Here is a 17,702-nt window from a genome sequence, read left to right on the forward strand (position 1 = left end):
TTGTCTTCTTGTTTAATATCTAAGAAACCAAAAGTTAAAATATACAAAACAGTAATTTTGCCTGTAATATTATATTGATGCAAAACTTGGTCCCTTACATTGAAAGAGGAACATAATTTGAGAGTATTTGTAAATAAGATCCTTAGGAAAATATTTGGGCCTAAACAGGACGAGGAGACAGGTGAGTGGAGAAGGTTACATAATTTAGAAGTACATAATTTGTATTCATGTCCAGGTATTGTTAGAATGATTAATTAAATCAAGAAGACTTAGGTGGGCAGGCCATGTGGCACGAATGGGAGAGGAAAGAAGAGTTCACAGGATTCTTGTTGGGAAACCTGATGGTAAGAGATCTGTAGGAAGGCCAAGACGAAGATGGAAGCATAATATTGAGATGGACCTAAAGGAAATTGGTAGAGATGGAAAACAGTATATAGATGTTGCTCAGGATAGGGACAGATGGAAGGCCTGTGTTGCTGCAGCCATGAACCTTCGGGTTTAAGAAGGCTACAGAGTTAGTTGGCATGTAGCTCACACTCAGATATACAGAAAAATCAAAGAAACTTATGTCGTATGCACTTTCAACGTGAACTAACCATTGACAGGTGTACCACATCTGAAAGCCTCCCGTAGCTACTGGTACCCAGGAGCAGATGATGATGATGCTGCAGGTGAGTGGGTAACAATGGCGCACCCATCAGCATGCTGCAAGCAATACACCGAAAGCTCAGCAACATAGTAACAACACTTTTCATAGAGGATGGTGGCAATGACTACCAAAATTAATTGAATTAAAGAAGAAGACAGTTTCATGTTCCATTACATTAATATCAAATTAGTTGTATTTTTTATGGTACTCCTAAAATATTACACTGTGCATTCTCAATTGTCTTGCACCAGGGACAATTTACTGGTTCACATTCTGCACATAAAGTTAGCCACACTGCAATTTAATCTTACGGATATGCAAATATATTGTTGCTGCATATTCATCTGAAGTGCATTTATATTTTCAGGGCTCTTGTTCCACAATCAACTGCAACAATGCATCTTCCTGCTAAGATTGGAGACTACACGGATTTCTTCTCTTCCATTTACCATGCAACGAATACAGGAATCATGTTCAGAGGCAAGGAAAATGCTCTGCTTCCCAATTGGTAAGTTTGCCTCATCCTGAAATGATAACGTACTTTTGCACCTTTACATAGCTTTCAGAGACTGCAGATAACATTCTTGCATTTTTTTAAAAAAATAAAAATCTTATTCCTCTACTGACATGGATAATGGTTTGTAGCTGTAGGTAATGGTTTTAGGATAAAATGTGTGCTGATTGTTGAGATTAGTAGTAAATAATAACTAAAGTGTAAATCACCAACCCTGAGACCTTCTGTAAACAAACCATCTCACCTATTCGATGTATCACTGAACACGGAGACCTTCCTGCACGCATAGAACTCGCCATGTTGAAAGTGGCACTACTTCCTTGCTGTTCACATGATTATTTTTAGAAAATAACCAATGTTATAAAATATCATTATGTACACAAATCTCTAAGCTCATTGAACGTTACAATGCATATTCCTACAAAATGTTCACACTTATCTTGCCTTACCATGTCACCAAGTTATAATACCAAGTGCACTAATTTTTGGCAGAACAAAAATCATTATTAGGATGCTTGTCAAACTTTCCAACTGCAATAAATTTACGAACTTTCTTTGTCTTGTTTTGATCATCATCATCAATATATTTATTGGAGTTACAGCATTGCATATGGCTGTTTATGCCCATTATATATTTTATTTACATAAGATACAATTTACATAAAATCTACAAATTTCAAATACACTCCTATCTATATCAAACCTTAGAAATATACATTACCATGTTATATCATTTTGTCTAAGAAAATGCAAGCAAAATATATTCAATTTGCATGCAAGAAAGAAGCCAAATTTATGGGAAATGATTACTGGTGCAAAGAGTTAACCATAAAGGTGAAGCAATAAGTAGAAAAGAAAGAGCATTGGGTTTAAGGTGAGAAGTCATTTGGGGCAGCGTATCCCATACTACAAATTGGCCGTTGTTTTACCTTACGTAATGAATCCTGTAACAACGCTGGATTTTCGTGTGGATTATTTTACTTCTATCAGTTTGCAATTCTATCTGCATGCAGGTGGTTTTGTTTACAGAAGGTCTCAGGGTTGGTGATTTGAACTTTAGCATTGAATTGCATTAATAATGAAGAATGCCCTTTTCGTCAAGTATTTTTTACAAAAGTGTCCTTATGTCATCCCTCTTCATGGCGAAACCACTGCACGTGCCAAGGTTGCCAGTTGAAAGTGTTGCCACATCTTTTCCCTTTTCTCGTCTATCAACAGCTAGCCATCCTCTGGGTGTGGTCACTTCATTGCTCAGCGCTATGTACATGTACGAGGAAGGGATGAAGACACAAAAGTTTAAAACTGGACTGAATCTTTTGCTACCCTCGAAAAAGCACTCAGTGTAACAAGGTAAGAATGTGCACCTTCACCACCCTCTTCCTCTCCTGTTTAAGGAGGGGGGAAGTGGCATGATGCTTTGGAACACCGATCTAGCTTTCCTTTGTCTGTGTGTACTACACCCTCATTGTGGAAACTAAGGACATTTATTAGAAGAGTATCAAAAAATATCAGTTGGAAATTAATCACTGATGACAGCTGATAATCTTCCGTAGTCTGGGTGAATAACAGAATCTGCAAAAATGTCACGTGACACTTAAAGGGGAGGTACTGAATATCCTGAAAATTGTGCAAAATGTGTTTAGAGGTGTCTGCAGTGCAAAAGCAGTTGCATATTTCGACATTTAATTTTTGTTAAAGTAGGCATGGAGATTATTCGTAGAAATTATAACAAAATAGCATAATTTTGCACTAAATTATATCGGATCAGTAAAATAATCTGTAATTTTACCAATGAACCAATACACCAATATGTCTATATCGGCCGACACCAATAGAGTACCATTTAATCTGTCCCATCTCTATTTTAAACAATAGTATAGTTCCATTGGAATGCTTACATATTAAAATTAAGAAAATATTCTGAACTACTTTGAACTGTTACAATGTTCAAATATCGATATCGATGGAAACTGGTAAAAGTATTGGTATTTGTATTGCTAGGGGCATGCATATTTCGTTTTTGACAAAAAAACGAAATTTGAAAAAACACATTGTGTGTTAATTTTTCATGTTTTTGAAAGGTGTGAGATGCATTTTGTTACCATGGTTTGTCACGGAATAATGTGAAATGAACTGCAAAAAGCGAAATTAACTCTTAAACACGAAATTCAGGGTTTATTCACCGACGCGACACCTTCTGAGGTCTGAATTATCCTGAGAGTTATGCAATTCCCGGAAAAATGATTAATTCTGTGGAATAAGTGTAGTTTTTAAATCAAATTTAGGATTATATTCACAATTTTAAAACCTAAATGTCTTTTTATATACCACTTTTCATCCAATTTTTCATCGCTATAACACCGATATTTTATTTTATTTTACCGCTTTTGAACCTGAAATTGACTCAGTTTTTGTACTGAAATTTTGATTTTTATTTACCAAAAATATGTGCCTCTATGTATTGCTATTGGCTCTGACCTAATTGAAAACTGATGTTTAACCAATGGTTCTGTATTGGAGTCCCAACCTAGAATGGGTTTTTTTTTATGAGTACCCCTTCATCAATTCTTTCTCTTCACCATTCATCTTCAACACTGCGATGAACATCCAGAGACAGAAAATGATGGCATGCAACAACAAAAATAACTAAATATGCAGTTTATTTCTATTAATATTCCACAGTAAATATTTGTCAATATATATAGAGAGAACATGTGCTTAGGCTATTGGTTATTTTAAAATTTCATGGTTGTAATTGATCAGTAAAATTTCAGATGTAAACATTTACATTGTGTTTTTTTAAATCTAAATTCAAATTTTGCAATCTGCCATTGAGGCATGTTTGTCCATCCTCTTATGCTACAGCATTTTTTCTTTACTAATTTAGGAAATATATGCCAGTTGCATATCACGGCAGAGCATCCTCAATTGTAGTTTCCGGCACTCCATTGAGACGTCCGAATGGCCAAATGTGTCCTGTTGAAAATGAACCCCCTGTGTTCGGACCATGCAGACTGATGGACTTTGAGCTCGAAACAGCATTCTTCGTTGGACCTCCCAACAAGCACGGGGAACCGATTCCTGTTTCTAGAGCTCATGAGCATATTTTTGGCATGGTTCTTATGAACGACTGGAGTGGTAGGTATTATATGATATTTGCTTATGTATTTTTTTCTGGACTGTAATTAGATGAACTCTGTGAATTCCTTCTTATTAGGTGTGCTCACAAAGCAGATTTATTTCCACTACATAGCTATGCTTGTAGCTTCCCCCATTCATTGTAAAGCAAGATACATTGAGGCATGCATATTTCGTTTTTGACGAAAACACTAAATGTGAAATAACACAAAAAATTGTTCATTTTTTATGTTTTTGAAAGGTGTGAGTGCATTTCCTACCATGTTTTGTCATGAAATGATGCAAAATGAACTGCAAAATGTGAAATATACTTTTGAACAATAAATTTTGAGTTTATTTACTGACGTGACACTTTCTCAAGTCTGAATTATCTTGCGAATTATGCAAATCACGGAAAATTGATTAGGTAATTCTGCTGTAAATATTTGAGAAGCAAAAGTGGACTCCTTACATAGGAATAATCTTAATACTGTGATCACTAGATAAGTGTACTATTAAAGGGAAATGTTTATTTTGTGTAATAAGTGTAATTTTTAAATTTTTAAATTAAATTTAGGGTTGTATTCACAATTTTAACACTGAAATGCAATTTTATATACTGCTTTTGATCCTGAAATGCACCCAGTTTTTGAACAAGAAAAACTATTTTTTATTCATCATCATCATAAATATGTGGCTCTACAGATACAGCATTACAAGAACACCAGATCGTGTTTGTTCTGTTCTGTGCCATGGGGATCCAGTCAATAGGGCAATGGATTGCCATGCTGGAGACCCAGTGTCAATTCCCAAAGTGGGTGATGTAAGGTCAGGATTTTTCTGACCCTTTGCCTGCGTAAAGCAGTTCTGGAGTTCATCCTGCCTCTAATAGATGTGAACCTTGGCCAACCTCATGGAGTAAAGGCAGCTGGAGTGTGGTGCTAGTCATGTTAGCTCCAAAAATGGTTTGGATAGTGAATGTGTAGGATGCTACCCTCACAGAAGACGTGGTGTGGGGAACTTTACCATCTGTTCATGTAACATGTTTTTACATGATCGAGCAGTCCGCTGCACTGACCATGATATACAGTCTGTTATCTGTTTCTTGAATTCATGAAATTTGGAATTGACTGACATCAGATTTGTGAGACGTTTATGACAAAGGAATTACATAACATGAGATTTGAGCACCCAATTGTTCCCAAAATGGTTTCAAAAAAGAAGAAAAACCTTTTCTACTTGTCCTCTATGATGCAGATGACAATTACTGTGTGCTGTTAGGCTCTTTTGTAATTAATATAAGTAAATATGGCATTAGTGAGAGTAGTCCTCTATATCTGATATGTATAATCTTGCAAATAATGTACTACCAGTACCAAATGTAATAGTAGGCCTGTAGTCAGTTCGAGGTTTCTCGATTAAGAAAAACGCAAATGAAATTGAGGATCTCTGCTGAATCGGTACAATTTGATTTCCTAAAACCACGTGTGGCACAAAAGAAAACAGAATCAAAGATTTTTATTATTAGATGCATGTCCTTTTGTGTCTAAAAATATCATCCCTTATCTGATAAAGATGGAGACACTTAATGGGCAAGATGTTTACTGCTGTTGGTAATCTTGTCTTTGTAAACAGTTGTAAATTCAACATGTAAGCAGTTGTAAATTCAACACAACACAAGAACAGAGTAACACTGTTCTTATTTACTTTTCTTAATACTGTACTTGATTCTGTAAAATGCATAGCATTTACATTATCCACTTATGACTAACAATGTGATTTCCTTCTTATCTAGCAAGGGATATTCAGAAGTGGGAGTATGTACCCCTAGGACCATTCCTAGCCAAGAATGTGGGAACTTCTATTTCACCGTGGGTTGTGACGATGGATGCCTTGGCTGAATTCACAATTGACAATTTCAAACAGGATCCTACTCCACTGCCGTATCTTAAACATGATGATCCGTACAATTTTGATATCAGCCTTGAAGTGGCTATTAAGCGTAAGTATAATCAAGGATATAATGTTAATTAGCTGTACCAAAATGGTGTAAATCATTTAGATAAAATATTTGACATTTATTCATTTGATATCTAACATATACATTAATATGATAGTGTGTGCTGACGACATTGTGTGATCATATAGGAATACTGCTGTATAAACTCACTGGTAAATGGCCTGTAATTTAGTGCAAAATTCTGCCATTTTGTTATTATTTTTATGGTTTTTATTTCGTGTGTCCTGGTTGTGTAAAGTAAATTTTCAAATATGAAGTTTATTTTTCAAAGCAATATCCATTGCAATTTTATTTCTTATTAGCAGGGAACGGATTTATATGTCAATACATATTTATGTGTGAAACTGAAATTTTGTATTATCTTTGCACATCATGGCATGTAGACTCGAAAACTTCAGTTTTTATTTTCCATATTTGTACATATATTAGGTTTTGGCTCATATTTTACATATGTTAGTTATTTTTACATATTACTTCCATATTTCAGAATTTTTCTCAACATATATTCCATATTTGCGCAATAACTACATGTCCTGATGTGACCGAAAGAGTTGGGCGAATTTCTTGCGAATAACTGACGAAGTCGGAAGGGACGTTAAAGGAAAGTTTACGACCTTTTTTATACCCTGCAATTGTGATAATTATGTTTTCTGTCATCCAAACAATAATGTTTTTTTTAACACCTTCCAATTGTTTGCTTTTGCTATTGTAAAACACTTGAAATTCCTGATTATTTACAATTGTTGTCAACAATAGAGAATGAGGGCTCAAGCATCGCCTCCTGGTTGTTAACAAACATTATTTTGGCAATGTTGGAAGAGAGTCTCAAGTCGAGCAGCCCATTGCTGACCCCACCCTCGCTACTATAGTTGCGTGCCCGACAGAAGCACCAGAAGCAACGCTTTTGTGGCACACGTGTGGGATTCACTTCTGGTTTCTCTTCAAGACAGTCACGGTAATAGTTACAATGCGAAACTGTATTTTATGTAGCTCGTGTAGTGTCTTATGTTATTAAAAAGGCAAAGTTTTACAATTTTAAGTCCATATTTAACTCCATATTTTGGTGAAAATAACAAAATATGTATTTACTTATTTAGCACAGTACATATAAATCCGTTCCCTGCTTATGAGTATAATATTGGTTATTGGAATACATAAATTTTACATAGTTATCGGCAACAATTTCATGTTGGTACATCACTAATTAATATTAATAGTTTCACAGTTACTATGGCTCTGTAATTTCTTCTTTACTTTTCCACAGTTTGCATATTCCTGTTTGTAATTTTTATTCACATTAAAAATATTAGAATGTCACAATTTTTGTTTTCCTTGCAGCGGAAGGATCAGTTCCGACTACAGTAAGCATTTCCAATTTCCGATACATGTACTGGACAATGAAGCAGCAGCTAGCACACCACACGGTGACAGGTTGCAATTTGAATCCTGGGGATTTGATGGGATCAGGAACTATTAGTGGCAATGTGAGTTTTTTCGTATAGAATTACCAATATCGACAGTTTCCATCCTCCAGATGAGTTAGAAATAATTTTTCCAGGTTCCATTATTTCTCCCCAATTCCACAATTTGTCATTTTCTGTGGTCTTCATTTGGATCTCTTCTCTCCAGTGTATGTCTAGCAAAGTGATTCCAAATTCAGTTTCACTAACAAATCAGTTCAGGAGTAAAAGGATCATGGAAATGAAATTTGGAGGGGTTCCATAGGTTTTGTCAATATGCTTCATAATTGTATATTTTCTACATTTATTTTCAACATCGTCGAATTATCTTCATTTAATTCATTAGCATTCAAAGTACAACACTAAACATTTTTGTATTAATATTTTGATGCATTGTAAAATGATCTTGAAAGTTAATTGAAAATACAGTGGAACTCTGATTTTACATTTTCCCACATTACACATTTAATCTATGTGGTACCAATAGGGCAAAATTTCGTAAAAAAATTTCCAGGATTTTACATGTTCTCACATTTTATTTTTTTTCACATCGATGCCCAGAAAATGTAAAATGAAGGTTCCACTCTATATGAAAAATATGCAGAAGTCCATGATTTTGGTTTGGCAAAATGAATGGGAGTTCCTCACTGTGACCGTGTTTTGGGGTCCAACTATGGGACGTGCACAGGTTCGAGTCTCCTGGGGGAAGCATAACAACTTTTCTCCTGAGATTTCGGCCAGTGTATGGGACCGGTGGCTACCCACCATCGTGAGGAAATTGAAGAGTTACAAATGAGTAGCTTAACCTGGTCATGAAAACCTACAACAACGACTGGGGGTTTGTCGTGCTGACCACACGTCACCTCGTAACTGGTTGGATGATCGCCCACTTCGGGTGAGTGAGTAGGGTCAGCTGGGAGTGAGGCCGGCAGATGGTAGGTAGACCCGAGCCCTCAATGGTCGGTTGCGCCAAGGGTTATTATTGTTGTTATAAAATGAATGGAAACCCTGAAGATAATTTACTGAAGTGTTTCAGCATTTGTCTTGTGTATTTTCATGTAATAACTTGCAATTTTAAGAATGCTGTTAGTGTTAAATCCTAATTTTCCATTAACAAAGCTTCAACATTGTTTCATTTTGCTGATACAAGAAGGAAGATGTATCGGAACACTTGTCTAACATACTTGTTCTCCTTCCAATTCAGGAACCAGGATCGTATGGTTCGATGTTGGAACTGAGCTGGAAAGGGACAAAACCTGTGCAACTCTCGGATGGCAGCACACGCAAATTCCTCCAAGATGGTGATGAAGTTATTTTAAGAGGTATTTAAAGTTTTTCTCAATTTCTGTACTGGCTTTTTTTTTCTTTGTAGATTCCTTCACTACTCATAAATAGTACTTTCTTCAAAGGATACCAAAATGCAAATGCTATATCCATATTGTTTATGCTAAAAACTGCTTTGTTACAGACTGGATCGTTCATTTGCACCAGTGCTGGCTGGTGGTGGTTTTATTTGGTGGGTACACTCTTCCGAGATAAATATGACGAGAAAAGAGCTATACCCAGGCTGGTATTTGAAAGAGCATGAGGGGAATTTTTCCCCTCTGGGAAGGTCTTCCTAGTTTTAAATTTGGCCCCTTGGGGTGGATTCATTTGTAATATATCAGAATTCCCCCACTTGGAATTTTTCAAATGCAACAGTGCCTACAACACCTAAAGTTTAAAAGCATACTAAGTTTACAGTAATAAAAGAATCAAGTTTGATAATTATTCGAAAATGTTAATGCAGTAGTTACCTTATTTAAATGGAAAATAATTATTATAAATGTTCATTTTTAAATATACTTGTAAATTGTCTTTTACCTGTTGTAATATTTTGAACAACATTTCGGTTTGCTGTTGGTCTTCCAAGTTCCTTTAGCAGAAACTCGGTAAAAACTCTTTGTCAGTAAACTACTTATAGTATTCATCCTATTAGGGATGCAGTTACCCACCAGTGATAAATTATGTGAAAGAAGAACTGCACACACACACTGGGCATGATTCGAAACACAATGCAGCTTTGTAGCCACAGGGAAAGCCAATTGTCAGAATAGATTTTGAGCACAAAAACAAATGAAGGAAGAACAGTAATATATTTCTCTGTCCAAAGGATAGTGAAGGCTTGACAATGGAAATGCTGGTCTGTGGCCTCTAGTTCCAGCTCATTGAAATATAGCGAAATTTACCAGAAAATCTGGGAAAGGGATAAAGAAAGAAAAACATAAAATGTGCAAGAAATCAAAACAACTAAACTTTTGCTTCTTTGTGTCTATATTAAACTTTAAAAGGCTATGCGCTTAAATCCATTATTTTATTTTACTTTATTTTTTTTTTTTATAATGCTTGATTGTCTTTCATTTTGTTGAAAATTGTTTTAAAATGGCATTGTTTCAATGTTGTCACATATTCAAAGGGTGCCAGGTTCGATCTCCAGTGGAGCCATATTGCATATCTTCTTAACTGCTTTTCTTTGTATACTTTGCTAGCAGTGCTTCCATGCAATTGAAAGTCATCTGTCATTTTGTGGAAAAATATTTTTATATTTTTTTTAAAATTATTTCATTATCATACAAAGTTGAAGACTTGACATTTGAATCATTAATGTTCGGAAATTAAATTCATATTAAATTTGCACTTAATTAACTGCAGGTGATACCTTCAATTGTCTGAAATAATGGTAACTATATCAAGTATATTTTCCAAAATAATGTCAAAATACAAAATAAGAAAACTTGGGGAAATTATTTTGTAACATGTTTTATTGGTTCCCAGGAAGTTAAAATTGTGGTTAGCTATATATTGAGAGATGTGACTGAGTTGTGCTAGACATGCCTTTAGTAAGACATTCAAGTTTTTTTTTTTTTGTTTGTTTTCACTCACTCTTGTTTTTTATTTATTTTATATTTATTTTTGTTTTGTTTATTTTAATTTCTTGTTGTCTTATTTATCAGGTTTCTGCCAGGGTGTCGGATATCGCGTGGGATTTGGTTCCTGCACCGGGAAACTACTCCCAGCCATTTCATTTTAGTTCGAGGGTGTCACAGTACAGGGTACCCTTGAAAAGGACCTAGTCAGTTACACAACGAAAATCAAACTTAAGACTTGCCATATTGATTTTGTGCATACATTTACCTGTGTCACTGTTTGACCTTGAAGAGAATAACTGAATGCATGCTTGTCAATATTGCGTATTCTGTTTGTGCACCTTTTAATCAGATGTATGGATGTAGTAAGGTGGTGGTTTTTCTGTATGTATCCTTCTTGTAAACTATTATTGGTTTTGTAAGGTCACAGCACACTTGTGAAAATGTTCTAAAAAGTTTTTTTTTTTTTCTGAATTTATACAGTGGAACCTTGGTTTTCCATTTTCCCCTGCTTTCAAGTTTTCCATCTTTGTCTCCCAGAAAAAATGTAAAATCAATGTTCCACTGTATTTCTTGAATGATGTCAATCAACTTTCGCCCAAGAACTGTTATTTCATCCAATATACTGCTATTTTACTTAGGCTGAGTTCACACAAATATGAAACCTTGTAAGACCTGCTTTAGACGGAATCATTTTCTTTGACATTTTTGCTAACATAAATGCTATGTAAGTGCTTCCAAAATCTTATAGTAGATAGTACTTTACACTGAAGCATTTCATGTAACATTAGCCTTTGCAATTACAACGTATAAAATATACAGCATGAATGGCATGTCAAGTTACACCATCTATGGTGAGGGCATGGTTTTTACAATTGAAACAATTAAAATACGGGGTGTACCTAAAGTCTGGTAACACTTTCAGAAAATTATTGTAAGAAAACTATTAGCATTACTAAGTGATACAGTACATTAGTTAAACAAGTAAGGTTGTATTTTTTTTTATTGCAGTTGTTTCATGTAGTTCCATTTCTCGCTGCTAGATGGTGGCAAATTCAAGATGGTGCGTTCTGGAGCCCCAAGAGAGACAAAGGCATTAACAGCTTAGCTGTGATTTGAAGCAGAGAGAAGATGGATTTGTGGATTTGTTAATTTTCAACGATGAAGCTTGGTACTACTTCTTTCCTGTATTTGCTCCTAAAGTTCTGTTGGGCATCTGTAGCCCTCTTTGTTTCATCAAAATGTAGCACTTTAGAATTTTTAGCTACAAAAAGCACCATCTTGAATATGCCACCATCTAGCGGCGAGAAATGGAACTTCAGGAAACAACTGCAATACAAAAAAAAACCTTACGACTTTACTCGTTCAACTAATGTGCTGTGTCACTTAGTATTGCTTTATAATAAATTTTTGAAAGTGTTACTGGACTTTTTGTACACCCTGTATTCTTCCATTTGTGTACTGTGTACGTTATAAAGTATGTTAAGCAATGCCATTGCTTTGTACCTTTTTACAGCAAATGTTATTCATCTCAGTTGAATAGTTATTGGCTTTGACAAATGTGAAGTGATACGTTGTTTATATTTCACTCAGCCACTCTTGCATCTGCACCCATGACCTAGAACCTGCATCTAATTGGTTGTGCCATGAAAAAGGCTATTCTTGAGAAATAGCCATGAAACATACCTGAAATGCCATAAAATTTTTCACTTTGCACGGTAACATTTTGGTCGGCATAAATGTTAAGAAAAATGCTTTCATCTATATAGGCTTAAGGTAATTTTTATACTTGCTTTGCAGCAAAAATTCTTCTTCACTTGAAGAAAATACATTACTAAAATCTCTCTATTTCTCCATCTTTTTTCAAAACTTCATTGTGAAAGTGAAATTCAGGCGAAGATTTTTAAAGGAGATAGGGCCAAGCCGATACCACAGCAAACTGATGCCCGTACTGATACTAATATATCCTTACCAATTCCCACCAATACTGATGTTTCAAATTATAGCATTTAAAAGTTATAACCAGAATAATTAAACTCTACAAGAGTGTTGTATGGCATTTTTGCAGACCCTGCGAACAATCAAAATGCTGGAAAAATATTGGCCGGTATCAGTAAATAAGATCCAACAGATACCTTCTGATATTTATACCACTGGTATTTACTGATATATTGGTATTGGTATCAGTTCAGCCCAAAGACAAGTTAGCTGGTCCTGATATATTGCATTTTTTTTTAAGTGTGGAAGAACTATTTTAGTGTGATCAGATTTTTAGAAAATGACTGTATAAGCATGTGATGCATACATATTTTAACGAAACCTGTAAGGTATCAAAAAGTGGCATACAGTGAAATGTCGATTACATTATGTTTTTAACTGGTCTGTGAGTAAAGAACTTACAATGTGGGAAATTTTTATAATCATTTGGCTTCACTAGGACCAGAAAAGTAGAATGTATCAAGTGAAAAAATTCTTCCTAGACGATCAGAAAAAAGTCTGCATAAAGAGAAAGCATTTCTGTATGTATATTCTTTGCAGGCAGTCCCTTTTCCTACAGTTAATACACAATATTGATTGTGAACTCCCTAAGTACAGTTGCTGGTTTTGAAACAACTGCCTGTGGGTAGGAAGTATATGTATCTGCTATTGGATTGGATACCTAACGTATTACGAAGAAGTTTGAATGTATGGCCATCTATTGGCACAAATCAGAACTACTACTGTAACTGCTGTTATCAACTACCCATAACTTTTAGTGATCTGTTTGGTGACTTTCCCCTCATACGATTTAAATTTCACTTGAGACTGCAAATCACTACTTTGTAATAGAAGTCTTTTTTCCCCCTCAATTAATTTTTTATTTTGTTGACACCCAACTTTAAGAAAACACAGGGACTTTCAAAATGAAACACATTGTATAAAAGAATAATAAAATTGTCTTCATATCAAAATTCCAGTATTCTTCACCTTGCCTTGAATTGCGTAAAAAGGTAAAGTGCTCCCCTGTGCATAGCACCACGCCATGAAGGCATATAGGGGGTGTGGGGGTAACGCCCCACACTTTCTTGATCCGGTCGTGAGTGGGGGTGATGTGATCAGCATCACGCCCCTGACCGCCTTTACCCCCCAGGGTTTCCCCCAGGTACCCATGTTATTCGACGCATTGAATTGCGTAACTTTCATATATCTGCTCAATATCCATTCTAAATCAGAATTTTTGGGGCTTGAAATTGAATGAATAGTCTCTGTGAAGTAATGAATTTAGGACATGCAAATCTGGGAAGTGACAGTGATATACAAGTGTATAATTAAACCCCCCCCCCCAATCCCATAAGAATTTTTAAAGACTTGTGTGTAAACTAGTGCAATATATTTTTCTATTTTTGCTTACATAAGAAAATATCTAGAAGCACTTCTATAAACATGCAAATGAATCAGCATATTTTATACAGTTTTTATATCAAGTTTTTTTATGTTTAGTTTTGAATATTTTAATACTTTGTTTTGTATAATTGTTGAAATGGCATATTAGCTCCATCCACTTCGCTGCACTTTTTACACCATGTGCAGTGTAGGTGTATAGTTCAATTGTGTTCAACGAAGTAAATGCTGCATGTAAGAACAGCAGTGATCAAGTAACAGAAGATTCAACAAATGCCTGCCTGCTTCTTTAAAAGTTCATTTGATTGGTTAGGTGGGGTCACGTTAGCATGCACCACACTGTACCCTGCTCCAGAACACAGTACAATTGGTGTAGACACCAATTCGTCAAAATAGATGACCCGAAGTTGCATTTTGTTACAAACTAGACATGTGAGTGTAAAGAGAATCAAAAAAGTGCACTGAACTAGATGGAGCTATTGTTAGACATGAAGGTTTAATCAAGTGTTGTTCTTTTCTTTGAGGTAGTGGTCTCTTTATACATTATTATGGAACATAATGTATATATTTTTATAAATATATTGCTGTAACTGTGTTGCTTTGACATTGACATGGCATTCCATTTATTATTTTTTAAATAACTTTATGAATAAAGATTTTTAATAAGTTAGCAGTGAATGTGGAATTTTATTAGTGAAAAAGTAATCTCAGAGATCACAGTGATTACTGCAGTTCATACCCATGTTTTTTACCTACTTAAGAGCATGCGGAACAGTCTCGATGGGGCTCTTCTCCCATGCCAGTGTTGCCAACTTAGCTCTCTTGCAGCCAGATCTGGCTCTTTCGTACACTCATTTGGCTGTAAACTGGGGCACCTTCCTCCTTGCCCAACTATGATGCCATCACTGGTTCCGGCCCACATAGACCAACTTTTGCCATGTGACGTGATATTGTTATATTGGCTGTGTCGCCCCACCCTCCCCAGCTACTTTTTTTATAGCGCAGTGTTGACATGAAATTGGCATAATATTGTTACCAGGGAATCCTTTATTTTCGATTTCATACGACCATGAGATGGGTGATGCAGCCAGATCTAGATGGTGAAAACTAAGAATAAATTGTCATCAATTTAGAGTTATCAGTAATAGCTGCACCCAACCCCTTTGACAACTAACATTACCCTAGGAAGCACTTTGTAAATCTAGCTCCTTGAAAGTCAGTTTTAACTCCATTTAAGGTGAAATATAGCTCTTTTATGCGTATCAGGTTTGGCAACACTGCCAGGATGGCCATAGGAGGCAAGGAGAAATGCATTGGGTTTATGGGAGTATTATTTGATTTGTTCTCTTGGTAATATCAAACTTCGGATGGAATAGAAAATTATATCAACTGGAAGAGGGCTGTTTGAAGATGCATTTCACCAGCGGAAAAGTCGAAACTTCCATTTGATTAGCTGTAACTTGATGTTGAAGTTGATTCCCCACAAGAAATACATGGGATTCTGATAATTCTTGTTCATATTTTTCAAATATCATGTCCAGCTTAATAATCAACATAAAAAAAAACGCTTCCACTTGAAACATGGAGAGAAATTCGTACTCTTGATACACCTAGGTTTTTTTTAGTATGTGTAGCAGTGCCCATTCGGGCGATATTGAAATAAATGCACAATTGGTGTGTAACTGTACCTCCTCCCCTTAATATATGGTACTTTCCCACTGCTATTAAACATGTTATCATACCTTTTTCCTGCATTAATCTCCCCCACCCCACCTCTCCACGAGAGAGAGAGAGTGAGAGTGTGTGAGTGAGTTAGAGTTAGTTGTCTGTCATATTTACTCTTCCATGTCTGGCTAGCAACTGATGTGACATAATCCTTTTAAACTTTTTTCATGTTTTAAGCTCAAATCTTGTCCAGTCTCCTGGTGAATTACATGATATTCATGAAGGGACGCTCACAAAGTACACCCATGCAGAAGCTGGTATGTTAACCTGGCAGATCAAAAGTTGACCACTTAATGTCTTGACCACCAAGCTGGCTCAAATTAGATTTCAAAATTTCACTAGTTAATGAAAACCAACACTTCTATATGTACCTTCTTTGCATGTGAAAACTTAACATTCTCTTGTTCCATGGTGTCCAGTACAGAAGTGTATGTGGTAGATCTATGCTTAAAATGAAGACTTCAAATATCTAACATTATGACCTCAAGATAAGAAAACAATATGATACATAACTACATTTATTACATTGCTTTGTACACAAATAATAGCTTACAAAATATTTTTGGACCATTTGGATGTGATAAGATTTTTTACATATCCCTGTATTGTCTAATAAGTACATATATACAACAATCAAGTCTTGTGAAGTATCTATATATTACTTCTGTCTTAACCTCAAAAATGCTTTTATTGATGACTAAAACATTCCAATCTCATCCTTGCTGTATTAGCTTTACCTAGGTATATCTAATGTCTTTGTCCAATATTGTGCCTCCCTGATGGTGCAGTGGGAGCGTCGCCACCTTGTAATCAAGGGGTCCCCGTTTTGATACCTGGTGGAGGCACATAGTGGTTCGGATCCCACTTTAAGCTGTAGGTCCAGTCCCAATTAGCCTCACTGTGTGTAAAGTGGACTTAAAACACCAAATCAATCAATCTTGGTCCAATTGAATTTGTCACTTTGAACTTCTTTGTTTTGAAGTATACTGCTGGACAATGAAAACCGGACACTTTAATATTTGACATCTGAATTGCAATAACAGCTCGCAGGTATATTACAGAATGTTCGGCAGATCATGTAGTACCATATGCACCATTCATAGGCTCGGACTTTGTTTATGCATTCGTACTTAATTCAGTTTCTGCAACATTTAGTTAGCCCTTGTACCAGAGCTTTTATCGACCCATTGCGTTATCACAAAAAATGCAAGTGTCCGGTTTTTTTTGTCCAGCAGTATAGTTTATCTGTATAGTTATTTTTTTTTTGTTTTTGGAAATTAACGCAATGTGTAGCAGCAAATAATTAAATTTGAAAAATGAACACTGTGAAACAATTAACACATATCATCAATTTGAATAGGATGAAGAACATTGATTATATTTACTATTTGTTTTCAACAGATCAATTGTGCACACAAAATGTCAACATTACAAATTGAAGTTTTCCAGAACATTACAATTTCTTTGATCTCGTTTATGTTTCAAAATGAGTCATGTTTTCTTCTTGTTCATGGTTCACAGTTCTTGATACGATAGAGTGGGTAGTAGGTATGGAATAGATCGATCGGTACATTTACTATTTGTTTTCAACAGATCAATTGTGCACACAAAATGTCAACATTACAAATTGAAGTTTTCCAGAACATTACAATTTCTTTGATCTCGTTTATGTTTCAAAATGAGTCATGTCTTCATCTTGTTCATGTTTCACAGTTCTTGATACGATAGAGTGGGTAGTAGGTATGGAATAGATTGATCAGTACTCTGTCATTGTTGTTAGGTGGCCTCTATTGTCATACCAATATCAACACACCTGTTCAGACAGATTTGTTCCAAGGTTTATGACGATGTATGCTCTCAAAAAGAGAGGGAATTAACATTTGTTGGAAAGATCAAGACAGTGTATTTTCCATTGGAGGAAAGGTGCTTG

The 17,702-nt window shown here is 35.5% G+C and overlaps 1 protein-coding gene across 1 annotated transcript in view; it reads left to right on the plus strand.

Moving 5' to 3' along the window:
- Positions 1 to 14,719, plus strand: part of Faa (fumarylacetoacetate hydrolase) — a 32,586-nt gene extending 17,867 nt beyond the window's left edge. Inside the window, exons 4-9 of the mRNA XM_083143359.1 lie at positions 1,017 to 1,157; positions 4,051 to 4,301; positions 6,076 to 6,282; positions 7,639 to 7,784; positions 8,965 to 9,082; positions 10,754 to 14,719. Coding sequence (XP_082999485.1) covers positions 1,017 to 1,157; positions 4,051 to 4,301; positions 6,076 to 6,282; positions 7,639 to 7,784; positions 8,965 to 9,082; positions 10,754 to 10,830 — 940 coding nt within the window. The 3' untranslated portion in view covers positions 10,831 to 14,719. The remainder of the gene's footprint in view (positions 1 to 1,016; positions 1,158 to 4,050; positions 4,302 to 6,075; positions 6,283 to 7,638; positions 7,785 to 8,964; positions 9,083 to 10,753) is intronic.
- Positions 14,720 to 17,702: the final 2,983 nt, after the last annotated feature.

Source organism: Lepisma saccharinum, chromosome 21 (genome assembly GCF_977018435.1).
Source record: "Lepisma saccharinum chromosome 21, izLepSacc3.1, whole genome shotgun sequence".
Lineage (NCBI taxonomy): Eukaryota > Metazoa > Arthropoda > Insecta > Zygentoma > Lepismatidae > Lepisma > Lepisma saccharinum.